The sequence below is a fragment of the Anser cygnoides genome, chromosome 3 (genome assembly GCF_040182565.1).
Source record: "Anser cygnoides isolate HZ-2024a breed goose chromosome 3, Taihu_goose_T2T_genome, whole genome shotgun sequence".
NCBI lineage: Eukaryota > Metazoa > Chordata > Aves > Anseriformes > Anatidae > Anser > Anser cygnoides.
In genome coordinates, this window is record NC_089875.1 from 16,879,633 (window position 1) to 16,904,202 (window position 24,570).

Below are 24,570 nucleotides of genomic sequence, written 5' to 3' on the forward strand. Positions count from 1 at the left end.
AGGTGACAAAAAGATAAAAGAGACAACTAATGTAATGTATTTAATACATAGCATTAAATCTTGCTATAGGATGACTCTAAGCTTGATGGTAAGAGAGAGAAAGCTGGTTACAGGAAAAGACAGGAGAGCTCAGAAAATGAGACAATGGCTAGGATTTGCCGTTCTGCGTGTCGTACCAGACCTTATCTGTAGCTCTGCTATCTGGTACATAGCAGACCTATGTTTTCTTGTGTAAGGCCTTTTCACTTCACTGTCTGTGTTTCATAGACCAGTGTTCAATGTTGTTCTATAATTTCTCCTGAACTTCTGAATTTCTGCAGATATGTATCATTTCAGATGTACAGTAAGTTTCTGAAGTGAAACTATCACATTTTCTTTATTTTTCAAGTAAGAGGCAAAAATATTAATCTGGGTCCACTGTTTAGGTGTGAAACTTTCAAATCACTTAGCCACCAAGATAAATTAGGACCAGGTTGTTTCCAGTTGGAGACCCCAGACCAAGAGAAGGGTTAGGAAACACTTCTGCAAATTTATTTCTATACAGGCAATCAGAAGAATAAAAGAACGCAAAGCCCACATTTAAACAAAAGTGATTAAATTACTTTGTCCCAGTGTCAGTGGTCTGTGGATATATTCAAGATTACCATTCATATTAATGTGAAGCTTTTAAAGGCTTGAATGGTAGGTAGGAATTCAGTTTTCATTACAGCTCAATAGGAGTTGGGTGTCTAACACAATTTTTTGTTTTTAATAACTCCTTACAGGTTTTTAATATGGAAAAACTCTTTGACCCAGATTCTCAAAAAAATTATTACTTGTGTTTTCACGAGCATGTGTGTTGTTGATCATATGGCTATTAATCATTTAGCATGAAAGCCTGCTTGAGAATTTGCTGATTAATTGCTTCTGGTCCCAGTTGTGCCTCCTACTGACTCTGACTTTGGATTTGTTTCAGACACACAAATTATTGGAAGAATTCTCTGAAGCTTTTCTAAACACAGAAATCAATATCCTTAAAGCCACACAGCTTCTAGTGCAGATTAAATTATTCTGACATCAAGGTGCTATGTTTTTGTTTGTTTGTTTGTTTGTTTTTCCTCCAGGAGTATCTTTACATTTTCAGATGACTGTATCCAGTCCTGGGAAAGCTATGTTAATTTTCTCAGTATAAAAACCCTATAAAAAGATTGAAACCAAGCCTAATTTTCAGTTCGATGCTCATCTGGAAACACATGCTGACATATGTGAGGGGAGAAACAGTTTGTCTTTGAGTAGCTAGAGCTCCCAAATAGTTGTAATTTCTCAGGCTGAACACACTATACTTGAGGTGTACAGGCTCACAGGTGCCTGTCTGCATGGAAAATAAGTATGCAAGAGCAAAGTCAAGGCATGTGAGTTACCTTGGCCAAGCTTTCTTTCCCTTCAAATGTGGCTCCATTTGGTATAACAGCATCTGTAGTCTCTTCAACCCATCCATACCAGCTCGCCACAACTGGGAATTCTTGGGTGAGATGCTAGCAAGGTTAAGGCATTTCTGTGCTACAAGTTTGTTTTGACAGAAAGTACCACATTAAGAGCTGACTACTTAAATTGTTCTTTATTGCATATTGTCAGAAAAATTTGATTTTGTGTACTGCAGTAATGATGCTGAGTGGATAATAAGATGCAGTATGCTGCTGCTGCGGGCTCTATACCATATGTCTTCCCTAACTATTGCATTTTGGGGGGCTGGTTGTTAGGGTAATTGTATCATCCCAGTAATTCATCATCAGAATAAGTTGAAATAATACTGCTATGATATATAGCAGTAAGAATTATGATGTTTAATTCTAAACAAAAACAGTGCAGTCTAGGAATTGAAAATGCAGTGTCAGAATTGCAGATTTATACATATTTCTACATTTTCTGCTTACTGAGTTTTATGTGTAAATCAAATGGCTGTAACAATATTTAGAGCAATTTGTGACAACAATTATGTAGTATCATAGAATGGCTCAGGTTGGAAAGGACCTTAAAGATCATCTAACTCCAACCCCCTGGCCATAGGCAGGGATGCCACCTACTAGATCAGGCTGGCCAAGGCCCCATCCAACCATGGGGCATCCACAACTTCTCTGGGAAACCTGTTCAAGTGACTCCCTGCCCTTACAGTGAAGAATTTCCTCCTAATGTCTAATCTAAATCTATCCTCTTTTAGTTTAAGACTGTTCCCCCTAGTCCTATCATTATCCACCCAAGTAAAGAGTGCTTCTCCATCCTTTTTATAAGCCCCCATTAAGTACTGAAAGGCTGCAATGAGGTCTCCCTACAGCCTTCTCTTCTCCAGCTCTCTCAGCCTTTCTTCATAGGAGAGGTGCTCCAGCCCTCTGATCATCTTTGTGGCCCTCTTCTGGACTCGCTCTAACAGGTCCACATCTTTCTTGTGCTGGAGGCCCCAGAGTTGAACACAGTACTCCAGGTGGGGCCTCATGAGGGCAGAGCAGAGGGGCACAATTACCTCCCTCAACCTGCTGGTTATGCCTCTGTTGATGCAGCCCAGGATGCAGTTGGCCTTCTGGACTGCAAGCACATACTGCTGGCTCACATCAAGCCTTTTGTCCATTAGAACCCCCCAAGTCCTTCTCTGCAGGGCTGCTCTCAATGAGTTCTTCTCCCAGCCTGTACTGATGTCTGCAATTGCCCTGACCCATGTCCATCACCTTGTACTTGGCTTTGTAGAACCTCATTAGGTTCATATGGGCCCACTTCTCCAGCCTGTCCAGGTCCCTTTGCATAGCATCATCTCTTCCTTCTTTGGTATCAGCTGTACAACTCAGCTTGGTATCATCTGCAAACCTGCTGAGGGTGCACTCGATCCCATCATCTATGTCATTGATGAAGATATTGAAAAGCACCGGTCCCAGTACAGACCCCTGAGGGACACCACTCACCACCAGCCTCCACCTGGACAAAGAATCATTGACCACCGCTCTCTGGGTAAAGTTATTAAGCCAATTCCTTATCCACTGGATGGTCCACCCTTCAAATCTGTATCTTTCCAATTTAGAGATTAGAATGTTGTGTGGGACTGCATCAAAAGCCCTTACAGAAGTCCATGTAGATGACATTGGTCAGTCTTCCCTTATCAACTGATGCAGTCACTATCATAGAAGGCCACCAAATTGGTCAGGTATGATTTGTCCTTGGTGAAGCTGTATTGGCTGTCTTGGATCACCTCTTTGTCCCGCATGTGTCATAACATTGCCTCCAGGAGGATCTGTTCCATGGTCTTGCCAGGTACAGAGGTGAGGCTCAGCGGTCTGTAGTTTCCCGAGTCCTCCTTCCTACCCTTTTTAAGTGTAGGGGAAGGGGTTTAGGGAGGGGTTTCCCTTTTTCCAGTCACCAGGGATTTAACCTGACTGAGCAGAAAGTGATATTTTAAAGCAGAAAGTGATACAAATCATTATGTCATAGCAGTGAAGACTAGCTTCTTCCTCTTCTGAAATGCCAAGATGGTAGGCATGGCAGTCCATGATACATTACTGAGAGGATTTTTATTCTGTGGATGTATGACATTTTGTGACTAAATAAATAAATAAATAAATAAAGTCGTGTCACTTCTCCAGTTAGTAAGCCTCATAGATTTTATTTTTGGTTTTTAATATATGCCTCAGTTGTAAATTAGTATGATGTTGAACTTGTATTTCACTTACTTCTTGTAAGGGTCATTGGTTTAAGGCAAGAAGTTTCTTAATTTTTACAGAACAACATTTAAGAGTGAAGTATCTCTGGTGGCATCTGCATGTATTTGCATACATAATATTGTTACGCTGATAGTGCTATTTTTTATACATCAACCAAGGGTATCAGGTAAACAATATTTTTTAACTATTTCTGTATTAATTTAGAAAATATATTTACCTTAATGGCATGTGACTGAGGTCATTTAAAGGTTTATGAGATGATCTTACAGAGCTTTTGAATAAAATATTAGAACAAGATATATTGCAAATTCTCTCTCTCCTTTTAACAAAATCCATTAAACAATGGATTGAGGTCTCCAAAATTAGGGGAGGGAAAAAAAAAGGTTTGCTGATGTATATTTATGATTAAAGATCTGTTTTTGAAGTGCCTTGTATTGTCACTGCTAGATGAAAAATGTGCACTATGGTTTTCACTTAGGTGAGCATGTACAGATGCTGCAGGAAATATTGGTAACATTGGTGGCTCTGCAGACAGCATTTTTCCTCTCTGAATAGTTTGAGTAGTGACTAAGTGTAGTAGTAGACAGTGTTTTGTTGCTGAGATAAATTAGAGTGGTGTGTGTGAATGGGTACCACAGACCGCACTGTGCTTCTTGCAGGAATCCAATGGTAGCATTTGGGATTCCAGCCATAGCTCAAATCTTCAAGTCATGAAAAAACTTCCTAAATGCAAGCACACTGTGTAACAGACTCTTCCCCAAGGCCTTGAAAGCCATGCAACCAGACCAGTCAACTGTAGATAAGGTCTTGTAGAGTAGTTGAGAAAGTATTGTCCATCCATCCCTCTAGTTCCACTGTCTTAGCAAGCAGGAGGCTGAGCGCCAAGTAAAGGAGAACAAATCCTTCCAGAAGCAGGGTCCAGTGATAAAGGAGGAGCAGTCAAAATTTCTGGGAGAGTGGATTGAAAGGAAGCACCACTTAGCTGCATGTTGCTCAGATTTGATATGAAAGTAATGAAATTATTTGTCAATTGCAGAGTGTCGTGCCTCCAACTAGAGAAAAAAAAAAAAAAAAGTAAAGCATTTAGTTTAAAATCATGGGATTTAACAGATTTTCAGTTCTTTCTATTAGCCTGCTCTTGCAGTAGCCCATAAGGCTTTGGGTTCTAAGCCTTTCTGTACAATTATCAGAACTAGGAACTTATTTTAAAATGAAAAGAGACTTTCTCATATCCCAAGGACTGCAGAGCTACGGGTTTAAGAAACAAGCAAATATGAGGAAAGATGCAAATAAATGTTGAGAACTGGAAAGAAGGATCATGGGAAATAGGTTAATCTCTTCACTTAGCAATCGGGAAAGGGAAAAGAATTTTTGGTCTCCACCATAGCTAAGTATTTACAGCTTTGGGGAAAAGAAGGAGAAACTGAACAGCTTCAGTCTTGTTAGATTACAATCTATAAAAGACTGAATACAGAGTGGATGCACCCTACCAAACATCAACAAAAACCTTTCCTCCTTGCTTGAAGTGCCAACCTAGGACTGATAACTTTGCCTGCTAGCTGTATGATAGAGTTTTCAAGCCCCTCCTACATTTTCTACAGTACGTCAAGCAGTGATATGCTGAAAGCTGTAATTCATCGCAGGAAATAGTTACCTTTCTGAGCTCATGAAGAGACAAAACCACACTGTAAGTACTTGGGATGAGGGAAGATGCAAGAATGTCTATGCCTATAGTAAGTTTTCCTTCAGTAGACCAAAAACTTTCCTGCAGTATACTGAAATATTTTATTACTGCTGATGAAAATTAAGTTGTTTTTTATCTCTCTTCACTCCCAGGAAGGCACGGCTCATCATGCATAATGGTTTCTTGAGGAGACAAATGCCATTGCTCCAAGCATCCCCCCTTTCCTCCTTTTTCCTCCTTTACCTCAGCTTTTATTGCTGAGTGTGACACCACATGGTAGGAATGTCCCTTTGGTCAGTCTGGGTCAGCTGTCCTGGCTGTGTCCCCTCCCAGCTCATTGGGCACCCCCCGCCTCCTCACTGGCAGGGCAGTACAACAAGCTGAAAAGTCATTAATGAGCTCTGTGTAAGTACTGCTCAGCAATAACTAAAGCATCAGTGTGTTATCGCCAGAATTTTTATTAAAAAAAAAAAAAAAAAACAGCATCTATGAAGAAAATTAACTCTCCCAGGCAAAACCACAACAATGTTTTCTAAGCCCTTCCCCAGGAAACATTTCCTCTGGAAGATAATAGATGTTAATAAGAAATACTATTGGATAAAACATATGTAGTTACTCAATTAATCTTGCAGTTCAAATGTATCTTCTGTCCATTATACATCCCCCTCCTCACTTCCTGAGAAAACAGTACTTTTTGTGCATAGACATGTCCCTAGAGGATTCATACTATAATTATTTTAATGATTCTGCATGCATTTCTATAATATAGAATATTGGCCTCTGATTATATTTGAGTGAAATTGCTCTGTTTTCTCAGTTGAGCTCAATAAATTTATTCCTTAATAAAATCAAAGTAAGCCATCAGTTAGTTCTAAGATTTTGTTAACTGCATTCACCAGAAAGTTGTGCCTCTGGGCAGTGATTTTATAAGATACAAGCTGGCAGGCATGAATGTTTTGTTTTGTTTTGTTTTTTCTTTATTTGTTCACCTGGGGGAGTCACCGTTTTATTACTTTTCTTTGGAAGTGGTTAAAGGTTGTAAGTATTATGAGCTTAGGATGTCTGTGGTCTCTTCTAAAACTACTGTTGTGCCAAATTTGCACATAGCTGTTTGACTGATTCCAGAATTATTACTACAGAGAGCAGCAAAACCCTGACAATGCCATAGAAAATATCATTATTCTGGAGATGTATATATGTGTATTTTATACTACTGTAACTTTTATTGCTTTTGGAGTTGGCAGATCGGTAGCACAGGAGCAGGGTCTGGCAGGAAACAAATTGCACTGTCAGTTGCTGGCTTGCTTTGCATTTCACCTTTCTCACTTGGTTCTCGTGTTTATCAGCATTTACAGTGCTGTCAGAAGCTTGTTAAAGCCAAGGTAGAAGAATTTAAAGCACGCAATTCCTGAAAATATGCTAGAGTACAATAGTAGCTGCCAGTGCTTTTGAAGACAAAATACATTGACATGACTGGTATATAGGCATGCACCTATACTGTCTGAGTAATCAAAACTCTTAACATTTCAGAGCACATTGGGAATATAGAATTGGACCTCCACCTCTAAGTCCTATCTTTCTGTCTAACTGGTCTCACGTTTTTATCATAGAATAGTTCTCAGCCTGTCTTCGTAGAAGAGGTGCTCCAGCCCCTTGATAATCTTTGTGGCTGTCCTCTGGACTCACTCTAATAGGTCCATGTCTTTCTGATACTGAGGGCCCTAGAGCTGAACACAGTACTCCAGGTGGGGTCTCATGAGAGCGGAGCAGAGGGGAAGAATCACCGCCCTTGACCTGCTGCCATGCTTCTTTTGATGCAGCCTGGGATGTGGTGACTTCCTGGGCTGTAAGCGTGCATTGCTGGCTCATGTGAAGCTAACTTGAAGCCATTAACATATTCATCTTCACTCTGTGAGTTTGGGTTCCTACAAGTGGCTAGACTGCAGAGGTTAAACTGTAGGCAAAGCCTATGTGGCATGTTGCATTAACGTGTAAGGTTACTTGAGGTAACACCAAGTGTCCTCATCTGCCTGGGTGGTGCTGTAGAGAGAAAGTTAACCCTGATCTCAGGAGAGCTACAAGCACAAAACACCTGCAAACTGCAAGTTATGTTTTTATGAAGAACTGCTGGTTGGAGTTCAGTGTTGCTTAGTTTCTCTGTAGGTGAATCAGAGGTCTCTCTGCTGCTTTGTCCCAGGGAATGGTGGTGGTGTGATACTTGCAAACAATATTCATAGCGCTTTGTGGGTTGAAGTTCAAAGTTCCAGAGACACAGGACAATGTTTACACTGTTTCTTGAACTTTTTTTTACTTCTCCTGAAAGTGTCCTATCTTCTGTCCCCTGTCAAAGAGAATATTGGAGACTTTCCCGTTTCCTACATGTCTATACTCTTTTATTTTAGCTGTTCTGGTTCAGATTAGATAAAGACACAATAGAAAATGAGTTGATTCCATTACTATGTTCTCTCTCAACTGGGAGAAAAATGAAACCAAGCTAACAGCTGTAAAGAGTGAAGTAGACTTCTACAGACACTATGAACAGATTTGATTTTTACCAGGGAGCTATGAAATGATCATCTTTTCCAGTGGGCAAAAATAAACCCCTAGAAACATTAGCGTGAAATGCTCTGCTATTTCAGGTCACTGGCAAGGATAACATCATTCAACAGTAATGCTGACTTATCATTCAACAGTAACGCTGACTTATTGTGGTACTTAGTAATACACAAACATTCCTGTAGTGCCCATCATGAGGATGCTAAGAGGGAAATTCTGACTAAGCATTTGTCTGAGGCCATTTCTGATTGGAAGACTAACTAAAAGATTATTATGGATGAACAGCTTATAAAGGAAATTGTATTTCTACTACTGCACTATGTAACTGAGGCTTGCAAAGGTTAAGAAGTGGAAATAGTAATTCAGTATGCTTCAGTTTTTAAAAAGGCAGTCCTTTCTAATTATATTAAATATCATGGGGCTGAGATCAGGTTATCTGAACAGGTTACTGTACTTCAGCTGATCCACAACATTAGTTGTATATTGAGGTTTTAAAGTGCCGTGCACAATGGGGTTCTACTCCGTATCACGTTTGGCATGATAGAGGCCAAACTTCAATATTTTTAAGTCTTAATGATAAGAGTTAAACTTGAAACTCAGATTTGCTCCCTTGTTTTACAGGAGGTTACATAAATTCCCACAGATGCTGAAGAGGTGTAAAAAAAAAAAAAAAAAGAAAGAAAAAGAAACATCTCCCTTAAATATAAAGTTTTTCACATTTTCAGCTACACAAATATATTAGAAATACACCCAAAAATAATCTCTATAGTATATTATTAGCTATTAGAGTAATATACTCTGCTAATGCAGCTGTGTGCTTTGTGCGCTGTGCACACTACTTCTGTACAAATGTAAGGAAGTCAGGGAAACTTATTTTTTCACTTGCAGGTATGTGTGTATCAAGTAAGGCTAAAGGTCTGCACATGTGCCTGTAATACATTAATTTCACTTGACAGTGCCTAGCCATTTACAGTGCAGCACTACATTATCTTATTTTGGAAAAGGTGATAATATATTCACCTTTTATGCCACTTCATTTTGCCTGCACCTGTCCTATTCACTGAAAGATTTTTTTTTCCCTTGTCATTTTTTCATCTAAAAGAATATATATATATATACAGACATATATATAGCAAATAGAAAAGCAGGTATGCAAAGTGTAGGTTATGAACAGTATAATTATGAATCACTGTGAAATTAGTCGGCTTTTTTTTAATCCTCAATGCCTTTGATTTCTTGAAAGTGTTGTGAAAGGGTGCATATGTCACTATCATTAGCATGCCATTTCTCTGCATTTCATAAATTTTCAAAAGAAGAGATGGCATTAGGGCCAAAACAATGTTGTATTTCTTTGTATATATTTCTGTATATAAGCATATGAAAGAAACAGGTGAAGCAAGTAAGCTACTGCATCCATGGGAGAAAAGTGTTGAAATCTATTCTAAACCATAGTTGAACCAGCTGCAATAAAGAAGAGCTATGGTTATTCTCCCAGGATAACTGGGAGATTGCTCTGCAACTCACACCTGAGGCGGAAGAAGGCGAGTGTGTGTGCTAGGTGAGGTAGATTCCTCACTGACACCTTATGGGCATGGAAAAGTAGGAGATAGAGAAAGTCAATAGAGAAATGCTAAGACAAACCACAAGGAGAGAACAGGTATGTTTAGAACCTGATTAAGGAACTGAGCAAGTAAATAAATTTAACAATTTGCTTTCCAGAGTCATTCTGCAAATCTCAGTATAAAATGGTCCTTTTATAGTTTTTAAAAAATCATAGCTGAAGAAGTGAGAGCAAAATGAAGAAAAGTACAACTTAGTGTGGTGAGAGCTTCCACAGGGTTGTGGAACTTTCTCCAGGGGTGTTCAGCAGCTGCTTAACTGTGTAAATGGAAAACACAGGCAGTATTGGAAGTTGCAGTCAGATATTTAAAAATAAAATAAAGTGGAAGAACTCCTGAGTTAACCACTTGGGAGACCTCCAGAGGTGAGGAGCTACAGGACACACCTACTGTGAGGTGTGTTGCCAGGATAGGAAGAGAAAGAGGGAAGAGACACAACAGTTTTGTTGGAGAGGAAAAGCTGAGTCTGGAAAGATCAAAGTGGTATTCATACCAAGGGGTATGAGGTGAGATGTTTCATTGGTACATGGTAGTGTAAAAACTTTAAGGAGTTTTTTAACTTTTAAGAAGGAAGTACCAGTACGAACAGCATGAAATTTCACATAAGCTTGCCACTTACTATGCACAACCCCCTAATGTCATGCTGTGCAGTTGGATTTTTTTTTTTTTTCTCTCCTTAATTTAATAGATGTCCTTATTCAGGAATATAATTGCTTCTATAGGAGAAAAAAAAAATCATGAGGCCCTTAAGTTAAACTTTTAACACACTTTAAAAGTCTTTGTTAAACTCTAAATGTCCTATTAACACATTCATTTCAATACTTAAAAGACAATAAAAATGAAAACATGCCAATATCTTAATTAACCGTAAAACCAACAGCCTTAGTCCTGGGTATAAACATGTGTGTGAAGCCTCCTTAGCTGGAGGCACTCTCAGACACAGGAGTTTACAAGCTAATCTCAGCAGAAGAATCAGTCTTGCTCTTCAGTGAGAACAAGATGCTGTCTGTTTCACAAATACCTTTCACTCCCCTCTAGCTCAGATCAGGAAACTCCATTTGTCACTTGGTCCATCCTTGTCTTAATGATTTGGAGTTAGTACAACGTGATGAAAAGGCTCTCTTCACTGGGAAAAAAAATAAAAATAAGAAATGCAAATCCTCATACTTCTTCCAAGTTTCCAAGTGACGCTCTGATGCTTTCCATTTTGAAAGCCTAAAAGGAAAGAAAGGTGTTTAATTCTCTTGAAGGTGAGGGAGGGGGGCAAAGAAAGAAAACTTGAGCTTTCATCCTCCTTTTTCCCCTCCTTGTCTTGGTCTTGGAAAAAGAGAGAACTCAATTTGGTGAAATAACTCATTTGGAATATCAATTATCCATCAAAGAAACGTCCTGGACTTACTGAACTGTCAGGAGGCTTGTCACTGCCACATGCAAGCCTTCAGAAGTTAAATCCAAGGAGGGAAGATGTTGTTGAAAATCTTTTTCTATATGACAGACTGTCTGTCTTACTAAAACAACTCTTAATTAGTTCTTCTTTTTCTCCTTCCCTTCTCCCCCTTTATTTTTTTTCTTTAACATGCAGCACCAGGGAAAAATTGGAGTTAAGTTTAATGTTGGAACGGATGACATCTCTATCGAAGAGATCAACGCAATCATTAATGATGGAAAATACCACGTAGTACGTTTCACGAGAAGTGGTGGCAATGCCACATTACAGGTGGACAACTGGCCAGTTATTGAACGCTACCCAGCAGGTAAGTGCTTACACAAACTTTTGTGTGTAAAAGGATTGGGGATGTGTGGAGAATTGATCATTTTGCTCCTCTTTTAATGCAATGTCAGCTCCTTTGCAGTGTTTTAGTAGCTAATTAAGTAGTTAAAGAGTCTGGAGCAATATGCAGTTCATGATGATAGCATTTCCTAATTAATTTAAAAGCACAAATTCCAGTTATTACTGGAAGTGGAAAAATACAGTTATCAAGGCTTGAAATTGTGAGTTTGATTCTTGTTTTCATTTGTTTTTATTGGATTATTGTTTTTTTTCGGGGGGGAGGAAGGGGAAAAGGCTTTGACAAAAGTTACAAAGTAAAGCAATTCCCAAATCAATCTCCAACTGATTGGGTAAAACATTTCTGAGTAATAGGTTGTCTGTGTTCTTTTAATTACAAGAGGTTATTAAAACGTTTGAATTTAGCAGAATTGTTCCAAGTGTAAACCAAAAGGTGTTCAGTTATTAGTTGAAGAACCAACCAACAAAATTAACATGCCTTCACTTAAAAATGCAAACTATGCTATATTATTTATGTAGGCGATGCTGGTTACTTCAACATGACCACTTGTGTTAATATAGAGTTTCCTTGATTGGGCCCATATTTAATTTTATGCAAATGTCATGCACTGAAGATTACCTTGTTACTGATTTTATTCATTTTTAAAGGCAACAGTTTTTTCAGATATGCAGTCCCATTCTCACTGAGTACCGCTACTGAGCCATTAAGGGTAACTTACAAATGTGCACATTATCTGTTAACAGTTGGTATGAGTGTTTATACTATTAATAAAAAGCAGCAAATCCAGAGATCTAAGTGAAAGGTATTCTGGTTTGCTATTTGCTATTACAGAAATGATGGTTCTGATTTAAAAGTAAAAGTTTTTTTTCATTTTGGTGGTGGAACAGGACATTGGATAAGCCATTCTCTGTTCCAATTATTGGTATTTAGGATTTGTTTTTTAAGTTGGTGTCTGGGTAGCAGTCCAACAGTTAAACTGATTTAAATAAATAAATAAATAGAAAAATATTCCACAGGTGAAATATCACCTTTCAGATAATTTCTTGGAGATAATTTAGAATTAAAAATAAAAATGAAAATATGGATCTCTGTGGGAAAGGACTTTGCAGGTGGCTTTGCGCTGTTTCACACGTCCCTGAATTACAGATAATGAGGAAAAAAGTGGTAGAATCAAAAACTTGAGCAAGGTCAAGATAAAGTAAATTGGCTACAGTGTTAAAGATGAGCTTTGGGCAGTGGCCAATTGCTGGCTGGCTTGAGGCATGTGTCTGAGGGTCTCTAACCAATTGTATGACAGATTTGGGCATGTGGACAACGCATGGGGCTATGGGGAAAGTATATGTAGTGGTGAAAAATGGCAATAGAGGTCTCCTGTTCAAGAGCCATCAGGAGTCCGTGCCTTTCACCCCTTCAGATCTCAAGTGAAATTACTATAGCAGGCATTGTCTGAAAAAAAAAAAAAAAGACACAACAATTTGTATGCTAATATTTTATGAAAGAGTGACAGTTCTGGCTCTTAGCCATGATTCATGTCTTTAGGTTAGATATATCTTTGAGAGGTGTTAAACTCTTAGGAAAAGAGTTTGGAAGATACTGAATGAAATATGTCCTGTGATCTTTCAGATATTCCTGTTTCCTCCTTGTTTTCTAACTTTTACAGTGCTTGACAAATGGTAGCTGAAATAAGATGGTAGAAGCTGGGGAGAAGCGTGTTTTAGTAAATGTTTGAGCTGTATATAGCAGAATGGAATATATATATAATACATAAATTATAAGTACGAAAATATTTTCTTTTTCTTGTCTGTTCTGTTTCTTCACAAAAATACAACATGGTTACAACAAGGATGAACTGCAGTTGAGTTCTGAGGATATTTGCACACAGAATTTGTTTACACTGAACAGAGATCGATACAGAAAATAGAGTGATTTCCTTGGGATGGGATTACTGGAGGTCGAATTTTTTTGTGACAAAAAGAAAAATGAGAACTTTTTGAGTTTCTTCAAGCAATCCATGCACAACCTACATTTGAAGGCATTTCCAGTTGTTTCATCAGCGGGGGTACAGAATTCCTTAACTTATTTTATTGCTGGATCTTCCAAGACTACTGACGGTCTTCAGTTTCCTTAAGTTTCTTTCATTTTCTTTCCTTTAGTAATATTTTATGGCTCTTTTATTCCATAGCATTGCTTTTGAAATCCATCCTCCCTATTTTCATCTTCCATTTCTTTTCCTCTCCTTCCATCATGAAAGTGTCTAGCTATACCTTTCTTTTATATGTTCATGCTGTTCCATCAGGTTAGGTATTCTTCACTTACATCCTTTTTAAACCAGTTTCTTCATAGACTGCTATTGAGGTAACTTATAGAAAAGACACAGGCCTGTCCAGAAGACTATAATGCATTTGACCAAGGTTGATACTGCTCTGAAGAGATTAATGGCACTCTATTAAAAGATATCACTGACAGTTCAATTGTACAAGTGATATAAGACAACAGTTTGGCAAATGCTGCTGCACCCAATTTAGATGTCCTGCTGCTGTTGCTGTTTTAGAGACTGACAATAGTGCTTGGCAGTACTGATTAACCAACAAATTTGCCAATTGCTCTTGTTTTTGATGGAGGACATTTTGCAGTTGTACAAGTTGGAACAAATTTGATGTCATTTGCATGAGTGAGGGCTCATTAGCTTTCAGTTCAGTGCTAGAACGAATATTATTTTTGCTTTGTGTTTGTTTTCTGATTATTATTTTTCCTGCATAATTTTTAATGTGTCCAGACCACTGTACATAAGCAAAGGCTTATCTCTCCTACTTCTGGTTGTTGCTTTTTTTAATTATTATTTTTTATTAAGAATAGAAGCAAGATTAGCAGCTTAATTAGTAAGTTTGCTATTCTTAAATACACTGGATTTCCAAAACAAACAAACAAACAAACAAATAAATAAATAATGGTTGCCTAAAGCATACCAACTAATGAATTCTCCTCTCTTTACAAGGAGAGAGTATATTCTGAATTACACTTCTGTTTGGAGTGTCTGAGTACAAGACATTGTACATTGCTTGGTTTTGATCGGCATCTAAAAATACAGGGTGAAAATTTTCTGAGAGGAAGTTCTGGTCAGAGTTTCAGGATTTTCCAGTTTCATTGCCTGCGTAGACTTCACACAGCCCCATCTAACTGCTGCAGATAATGGCACAGAGGATGGTCTTGAGGCCAACTAACAGTCAGTGCTGTGTTATCTGCTAGCAGGGTGCCTGTGGGCACCCCAGTTGATACTTCAAGCAAGCAACTATTTCAAAAGAACTTGCGACAAGACTGTGTGGGATTTGTAGGAAGCCTGAACTCAGTCCTGCATCTCTGGAGCTGCTCGGAGTTCAACTCTCTTGTGAAGGGTCTTCCAGCTGGTGCAGCACACATGGTTCTCTAGTGTTGCTTCATCAGCAGTCAGAGAAGTAGACATCTTGCAGAAAGTATCATATCTCAGTGCTCCATTGGGTTTCCACAGCCAGTTTCTGCAATTTGTTCTAGAGCTGTATGAAATTCAGACACGATCCTCGTTGATAACTACAACCTAGAATGTTTCTTTTGTACATGATTCTCTGACAATATTCAGGATTATTGTCTGGGCCAATCCACCTTCAGTTTTTATCTGAGCAGATGTGAAATGAGAAAGACATAAAAGGGAAAAAGGTGGGGTGGGCAATTGTGGAGGATAGTTACCCTTGTAAAGGTTGCTGTCTGTTTCTGGATTATAGAGGGAGATTTTTTTTAATCCTAGATATTGAAGATCTTCAACAAGGGATAAAATGAAGGGAAATGGCCTCAAGTTGTGCCAGGGGAGGTTTAGGTTGGATATCAGGTGAAATTTCTTTTCTGAAAGGGTTGTGTGGCACTGGGATAGGCTGCCCAGGGAAGTGGCTGAGTCACCATCCCTGGAGGTCTTCAAGAAGCGTGTAGATGTAGAACTTAGTAGCATGGTTTAGTGGTGGACTTTAGTACTGGATTAAAGGTTGGACTAGATGATCTTAGAGGTCTTTTCAAACCTGAATGATTCTATGATTCTATGGAACCTGCCAGCTCAAAGGGCTGGATGATTTTCAGAAACATAGGTTTACATTTCAGTACATACATGCTTTTGGATTCATGTCAAAGTGTTTTTGTGTTTGTGTGTGTGACTGCAAAGTTCCTCTCTTGCTATTTCTCTGAGTGCAATGCTAGAGCTATGGGCATGCACACTTCAATTTCTGCCTTTTGTTAAATGTTCATACTGCTTTCCCCCTTTCTCATTCTGTCAGTTGCTGATGGGTAGCACTATGATTAGATTATGATTATGATTAGAAATGTCATATTATAGTTTTTTGATAACTGACTAAAATGTCCAGATCTGTAATGCATTTGTATATTCCACCTTTCTTAACTAAATTTGATGATGTTTCTTTACTTAATGTTTGCCATCCCCCTGCACCTTCCTAAAGAACTTCAATATTTCACCTTGGCCTTTTTTTCAGATAGTGATTTCCCATTATCTCAACCTGGATGCAGCATAATTTCCAGTCATATTAAACAGGAATGAGAAAACTGCTGACTGTGCAGTCAGAGTTCCTGATCAATAGACTAACCTAATTTCACCCAATGCCCATCCTTTCCACTCCTTATGTCAAGGCCGGCCGCCCCCTCGGAGCAGCCGCAGCGCCCGACCCTGCATTTCAGCAGGACTGGGGCCATGCCTGGCCAGGGGCGGCCCGGGAAAGCTGTGCAACCAGGCCGCACCCGCCTGCTCTCGCTGCGCCCCTGCCCTCTGCCTAGAAAATGGCCCTGGGAGGGTGGCACCACATGGTGCCCACCAAGCATGGGGAGGGGCACCCAGCGCATTACAACCGCCCGCAGCGTGCTGCCATGGTGGCTGTGGAGCTCGTGCAGTGGGGCACAGGGTTCTGTCCCTCCACCCTTCCAAGTCCATCCTATCTGCTGGCAGTCTCTCTGACCGCAGTTTTTACCATGGTCTCCCCCAGGCAGAGAGTTTGCCCCAAAAAGACTGCGGTGACCCAAAGGGAGAGGCTGTCCAGAATCACAGAATTGTAGGGATTGGAAGGGACCTCCAGAGATCATCGGGTCCAAGCCCCCTGCCAAAGCAGGTTCCCCAGAGCAGGTTGCCCAGGTAGGCGTCCGGATGGGCCTTGAATATCTCCAGAGAAGGAGACCCCACAACCTCCCTGGGCAGCCTGTTCCAGTGCTCCATCACCCGCACTGTGAAGAAGTTCTTTTGCATATTGGTGCAGAACTTCCTGTGCTCCATTTTGTGGCCATTTCCCCTTGTCCTGTCGACACAAACCACTGAAAAGAGGTTGCCCAAATCCCTCTGTCTCCCACACTTAAGGTATTTGTAAACATTAATAAGATCCCCTTTCAGTCTTCTTTTCTCAAGGCTGAACCAGGCCGCACCATGTTTCTCAGCCTTTCCTCATAGGGGAGATGCTTCAGGCCCTGTACCATCTTTGTGGCCCTCCACTGGACTATTTCCAGAAGATCCCTGTCTTTTTTGTACCGGGGAGCCCAGAACTGGACACAGTACTCCAGTTGAGGCCTGACCAGGGCAGAGTAGAGGGGGAGGATCACCTCCCTTGACCTGCTGGCCACACTCCTTTTAATGCACGCCAGGATCCGATTGGCCCTCTTGGCCACGAGGGCACACTGCTGGCTCATGGTCAACCTGTCGTCCACCAGGACCCCCAGGTCCTTCTCCTCAGAGCTCCTCTCCAGCAGGTCATCCCCCAGCCTGTACTGATACATGTGGTTGTTCCTTCCTAGGTGCAGCTACTACGATTTAGTAGCTTACTGGGTAGTATTTGTGATAGGAGGATGGTCGGACTAGATGATCTTGTAGGTCCTTTCCAACCTTGCGTTTCTATGATTCTATGATTCTATGATTTTCTTATCTTCTCTGTTTCAAAATTTTGTTTTATTTTGCTCTTTTGAATGCTTGTCTGCTTTTGCGGCTATGGTACTGCACCACAACAGCAACTCCAGCTACTACTGTGAATTGGCTGCTCTTGTAAATTTAGTTAGGTAACAATTACAGAATGAAATATAGATTTGCTAAGAACTCATTTATGGGAAGAAACCAAAGGACTTGTTAATTTGGGTCAAACTGAACTAATAATTATGGCCAAAGGCAAAATAGAATAACAGAATGAAAAGAAATTGGGTTTAGTAATGTCAAAATATTAATTTCAGTGTTTTCTAAATAATACGTTCTAAATTTTCACGTCAGGATTGCCCAGTGTTTATAAGCAATTATAGTGATCTGAGAACAAAGCATTTCATTTAATTTGAAGCAACCTTTTCTTCCATACCTGAAATAAAATCTGTTTCAGTTCAAATCAGATGTGTGTCTGTGTGTACACACCTTTCTCACAGCAGTACTCATAACCATATCTCATAATAAGAAAAACAATTTTCTTAATTTTCTATTTTTTTTTCCTGTAGTAGCAAAGGATGTACACTTTACCAGTCTAGGAAAGTATATCAGAACAAGCTAGCTGACTTTCTAAAACCACAATAATCACCATTTATTGTGAAGGATTTTCAAAATCACTTTTCTGTGAATAACACTATGCTTTATGCTGTCAGAGGGAATTTGCCCAATGCTGACCCTTAAAAAAAAAAAAAAAAAAGAAGGAACCTTTCCTTCAGGATTTTCATCATAAATCAGGTTGTTACACATGGATATAAGATGATCTATTAGATATTGGCCTACCAGTCTATGGTTTCAAAGCTATTCATATTGCTGTGAATACTCAGCAATTCCTGAGACCCAGAAGCAGTTTGGAAGACACAGTCTGCTGTAGACAAATATCTATAATGATATCCCAGTCAAAGCTAGTTCTTTCTGGCCAGCCTTAGGAAAGCATAACTAATTACATAACTTTAATACTAAATTGCAACTGTACTCGTGCTCCACAGTTATGTCATAGCCATGTCTCATAGACCTACATTTGACGGCACAGGCATCTAACACAAGCGATTGACACAAAGATTGTTCAAAATACTACTACTGGAACAGATGTATTTCTGTGATTGTGGAGTATAAATTATGAACGAACACACACACCAAAGAAGTATCTGTGCAATAGTCCTTGTATAGTGGCAGAAGATCGAACCAGAGGCTAACGATATGGTCAGTGCTAAGTAGCTCTGTGATATGGCAATTGGCAGCTAAAGTTCTTAGGACTTTAGTATAATACATAATAGTTCTATCATGAGTTTGTTTTTGTTTTTTCTTTATCACTTAAAGTTAAAACCCTGAAAGCACAGGTGTCTTAGGGACTTTCCCTCAATCTGTGGGCTAAATTAGATTCTAATTGCAGAACATCTGAGGGCTAGGTGAGGGGGACATCACATTTAAATGCTTCTCTTGTTCTCTGTGATCTGGAAACTAGACAGCGTATTTGCCACCTTTTCATGGGATACACCTGACTTTAAATTATATGCTGAGAGTCAGCTATTACAATGCACCCTATTTAGAATAAGTGATATCCATTTGTCTCGATTTTGTAAGTTGAGATTGACCATAAAATTAACAGAAGAAATTTGTGTTGGTACACTTGTTTCTCCAGAATGGATTAGTATTTCTCAAGAAATCCATGTAAGTGTCTAACATGCATACCATTAGGCCTTCCAAATTCAAGCCCCTACAGCTACACTGAATACAATTAAAGATCTGTTTCTCAGGACTGAGTGTTGTATCCAAAAGAGATCTTGGGCTCTTTCAGAAACATTCCTTTGAATATTCTAATAAAATGGACAGACAGTCTGTTACCAACATATCTATGCAAAATGATAACGGCAAAGGAGGTAGGAACCTAACAAGTAAATTGTCGTTCAGTATTTGCCTTGCGTTGCATTTGCTGTAGGGTCATTTTTGAAACCTCCATGGCTATTGCTGTTAGGACCTGGGAATTTCAGGGTGTTTTCCATGCTTAAATATTATGAGCCATTTTATTGATTTATTTATTTGTTTGGAAACACATCATCTTCACCTTTTTTTTCAGACTTGTTTCCTTCATTCGATAGGAGAATACCTCCTGGTTCTCTCTCTCCCATGCTTTCCTTTGCTATGGTCAGAGTTTTGAGACTCTGCAGTCTGATCTGTCATGCTGGTAGATCAGTCCCAGTGGCAGACACTGGGATTTGAACTCCCAGTTCTGATGAGTTGCAAAGCTCACAAACTTAGAACAATCTCTCAATACTTGGTAGGGGCAACATTCCCCTGGCTGCATCACTAGTGCCCACATGAAACAACAGCAGCAGATAATAGTCATTAGGCTGTGTGATGCTTGCAAGTCTCATGGTGACATCCCTGATACAAGCCCCTGGTAAGCAGCAGACTTTTCTCGAGAGCAGAACAGGTCAGACAGTGGGTGCCTCTGTACTTCTCAGCAGACAGTCTCCTACCACTCTCACCCACCACCTTTCCTCAGTTGCACTGGTTGTTACACAGGGAGCAGGCTGGGCTGCCTTACTCAGCACCACCTCCCTGCAATGGGTCTTTCCAGTCAGCAGAAGGGTGAGGTTGTTCTGTAAGGGCACCTCACGCTACTGTGGAAGACTCTACTTCACCACAACCTAGCTGACAAGCCCTGTCCCATTTGCGTGGTCTACTCACCCCTTCCCTGGTCACCATGTTCCTTAGGGGCTGCTTATGGATGCATGGGGGGTGCTGCTGTTACTGCTGCCTCACACACACAGACACACGCCTCTCATGTGGGTGGCTGGCCCCTGGCAGGTCGCTGTGCTCCCCTGGGGCTTCGCTGGCTCAGGAAACACCCCTGTAGGCCACAGTCCTCTGCCCTGCTGTGGAATGCACCTGCCCAGAGTTGATCACCTTGGTGAGTCCGATGATCCTGCTTGGGTGCAGGTGGATCCTGTCAAGCCTCAGCAGACCTCTTGTCTTAGAGGTAATCTTGCATGATTATAAAAGCAAAAATTCTGGTGGAGGCACTAGTCTTGGAGCCAGGCATTGATGACTTGGGCTTACCTGATTTTTTTCCAAGTGTCTCCACGTTACTGCGAGGATTGAGGAAAACTTTACCTGTGCTTCTCAATCCTTTAGTCATCTTCCCAGGGCCCTGAAACCTCTTTTGTTATACTTTAGGCTTTTTGTTTTGACACCACAGATACCCAGATGATCTCTTTTTGTTTATATGTCTCAAGATCCTTTGGCTTTTGAATTTATTTTACTTCCTTTGAAAGGACATTTTAGCTTGAGTTTTGGCAACTCATTTTTGTTTCTAATTCTGAAATTCATTGCTTTTTTTTGCGGATCGAGTCTGTTGTTTTACCTTCTTTCTGTAATATACTCTATTATAGCATAGTTATTCAGCCTAGTAGTTATTCAGCCTGTTTTTAACCTTGCAGATGCAAGTCCAAATATATATATATTTTTATGCTTTTTTACCTTAAAGAATTTCCAAATGACCTTCCTGGCTGAGTCCATCAATCCCTCAGACTGATTACATAATGTGGTTTCCTTCACTTTATCAAATTTTGTTCTTTTGAAATCAAGAATCTGACTTACAGGCTTATTTTTAGTTGTCCTTGTATTAATTTGAATCAACTCACGATCACTCAATCCAAAAATGTCTCCTACAATTAACTTTTCTCTACTGCTTTCATTATTTATTCAAAGTCAAGTTAAAATAGCATTATTTCTCATTTGTTTCCACTGGACAAAATCTTCAATGAGTATTATAGGAAGCTGATCTCTACTTGTATTCATACAATTCAGTTATAACATGAATGGAAGAAGGCATTTTAGCAGCAAGTAAAACAATTTAAAAATAAGGCAAGAAAATCTGTGACACTCACTTCAGCAAGTCCTCCAGAGCATAGTAAGGTGCAAGAAACTAATTTAGCAGGAATCAAAATAGATTAAAAATTAATCAGACTTTCTGAGACACAAACCACCATTTAAGTGATGGATGTAACTAGGCCAGCATGCTACCTTACCTTTCTTAGTATGTAGTTGCACAACTGATTTCTTGCATCTTTTTCTGATGGATACAGCTCTGATTACTGTTTAGTCATGATCCAATGTATCTGGGTTCCAGTACGATTTTATTGTAAATGTGAAAGATTGATTCTAACAAAAATGGTTATTTATTTTCCCTTTCCCTTTTGGGGTAAATCCTTTTACAGCTTATCTAAAGTCAATGAAATAACATTAAAAAATAAATAAAGAAATAAAAAGCCCTACCCTTTGAGAGATTAACAAATTGTTCTGTCCTGTTGTCTTCTTTAAATAAAGACCCTAGGTAATACCTAAACAAGACTAAAGTAAGTCTCTTTTCAAAAAGTGATTGCAGTAAAGTTTCCGAAATCAGCTTTTTAATTTGACAGCTTATCATTTTATTTTATTTTTTCTGTCAGATAATGCTAGATAATAGTGCTTCTCTAAGTCAGCAGACATTTTCTTTTTTCCTTTATTTTTCATCTTGGATATCCTGGTGAAACACAAAGGCTTATCCCTTCATAGACTTGATAGATCCTGTAATTAAATTCAGATCTTGATAAAATGTGTGGTACAGTTGTCATTACTTGATCACAAAAGGCATTACACCTTTCAGTTAAATACAGCAAGATGGCACAATGCATCTAGTTTAGGAGAACGAAAATGTCAAATGAGCAACGAGTCAGAAAGAGGTGCTCTAAAATACTAACTGAAACCAATATCTGCTCTTTTTGTGTCTTGTGGTAAAGGATGGCGCCTATACCTGTTTACAAGAATGAGGCATAAGGTGATATGAAAACAGAGTTTTAGACCACAAGTTTTTTTTTTTTAAGACCACAAGGAGATTCAAGTTAGAGGAAGGAACTGGAAAGTGGAAGTGAAAACAGACTGCACAATGAGACATGGCAAATATGTCACAGCAGGTCCCCCATTCACTTCTTCGGGAAAGCCATTATTAACAATCCCATTAAAAGTCAGATCCCAAAAGTTGAAATATTGCTAATACATAGAGATTCTTTTCCACAAATTTATTTGGTTTGAACCTTACAGGCAAATTTTCCATGTAATCTACATATCATAAATTACACAATGTAATAGGATAAATTAAAAATCAAGTACTAAATATGGTGTTGGTTAAAAAGAAAAGAATTCAGTCAAATTATATAACAATTAATTTTTAATACTCAGTAGCTTCTTTACATTGTAATACTTACAGAGGAGCGGCTGAGGGAGCTGGGCTTGTTCAGCCTGGAGAAGAGGAGGCTCAGGGGCGACCTCATCGCTCTCTACAGTTACCTTAAAGGAGGCTGTAGAGAGGTGGGGGTTGGTCTGTTCTCCTACGTGCCTGGTGACAGGACGAGGGGGAATGGGCGAAAGTTACGACAGGGGAGTTTTAGGTTGGATGTTAGGAAGTACTTCTTTACCAAAAGGGTTTTTAAGCATTGGAACGGGCTGCCCAGGCAGGTGGTGGAGTCACCATCCCTGGAGGTCTTTAAAAGACGTTTAGATGTAGAGCTTAGCGATATGGTTTAGTGGAGTACCTAGTGTTAGGTCGGAGGTTGGACTCGATGATCTTGAGGTCTCTTCCAACCTAGAAATCTGTGATACTGTGATAATACTCAGTAGCTTCTTTACATTGTAATACTTACAGAATCAATTTCTTAAAATATATTTGTCAGTCTGGCAGAAGCATGTTGTCAAAGCCAAGTATCAAATACCATATTCCATTATTTCTCTTTCCTTTCAGCCTGCCCTCCAGTAGGTTCATAGCTGACTTGTTTGAGGTTATGCAGGATTTTATGTAACACGTCACTCACTAAGCCAAACTAATACCTACTAACTTCAGTAAAACTACTTGTGTGCAACAAATACTAATGAATAAGCATTGGCATGGTTGTGACTGTGCTCCTTGTTTTATATGACTTGGTGGGCATACACATGCATTTCCTCTAACACTGATATTGATGCTGCTATTGGCTGATAGAGCATGCAAGAGAAGAGTGTGATAGTGTACTTCTGTTGTGTGCTCTGCCTGTAATGCTGTTTGTTTCCATTAGCTGCTGGGGCAACCGTGAAGTCAGTGTGAAATGGGAGCCTTGCTCAGGACAGAACAAATCAATGTAGTGTTGAGCCTTCTAACCAGACAATCTATCATATGGAAAACAAAATTAATTTTTCTGCAAAGTCATTCTGATTTAGATGCTCTTGGAAGATGAGGTATTTTTTTATTTGGGACACATTTGTGCATATGTCCCCAGATATTTTGCTGGTGTTGTGAGGTGTGACAGGAGAATAGTACTTTATGTCTTCAGGATAAGAACTTGCATTAACCTAATTCAGAAACAGTTGCTGTAATTCATACTGCAGCAGGGAAAACAGCAACTTGCTGTGTCCTAGATACATTTTCAAGAGTTCCAAACACCTGATTCCATGGTTAACTGTGTTATCCAGGTATCCAGAAGGACACAAATCATTGCTGTCTTGAATGTATGAGTATATACGTGCTTTAGACTCTTTCATGAGAGACGTGTAAACACAGGAGAGTATTTTAATATTCCAGCAGCTATGTGCATCCATGTCTTCATCTTGCCATGTGGTTATATTTTTGCAGTCTCAAGCCGTGATTGTTAAAAAAATATATATAAAAAATTTAGAACCTGTGGTGTCCACACTTTCAGGATAACTTTTTCTGTAGTACAGATTTGTGATTAGTGGCAACTCCATTGTAACCAATTCTGTGGTTATATTCTACAATTGTATTATATCATGCACTTAAAAATAAGTTCAGAGTTCAAGGAGTACTCAATAAGTTCAAGGAGTTACCTTGACCCTAGCAAGGTTTAGCTAAACCACAGGGTCTTCTTTTTGCAGCCTATCCTATCTGTCAGAAAAAGAGTGACTTGCTTGTATGATTTATACAACCTAGAACCCTTATGAGCTGCACAAAAATTAGATTCTATAGTACAAGCCATCTCAAACCCATTTGAAGCAGAAATTAAACACCCATTGCTTTATTGGACATAGAATATGTAGTGAAACACATCCTGATTTCACCCCCTTATTGGTGGGTGTTAACTGAATTAAAGGCAATGAAGTTACGACCTTCGAAATTGGTTTAATTAAGATGTGAGTGGACTAAAAGACTGAGAAGCATAGATAGTGTTTTCCTCAATTCTCCCCGTAATGGGGAGAGATAAGGAAAGAAACAGGTGAGCCCAGGTCATCAAAG

The 24,570-nt window shown here is 39.4% G+C and overlaps 1 protein-coding gene across 33 annotated transcripts in view; it reads left to right on the top strand.

The window, feature by feature from the left end:
- NRXN1 (neurexin 1) overlaps positions 1 to 24,570 on the top strand; it is a 736,316-nt gene that overhangs the window by 602,392 nt on the left and 109,354 nt on the right. For all 33 annotated transcript variants that reach the window (XM_066993543.1, XM_048078446.2, XM_048078445.2 and 30 more), the window contains one exon: positions 11,125 to 11,296. In XM_066993543.1, the coding sequence (XP_066849644.1) occupies positions 11,125 to 11,296 (172 nt within the window). The remainder of the gene's footprint in view (positions 1 to 11,124; positions 11,297 to 24,570) is intronic.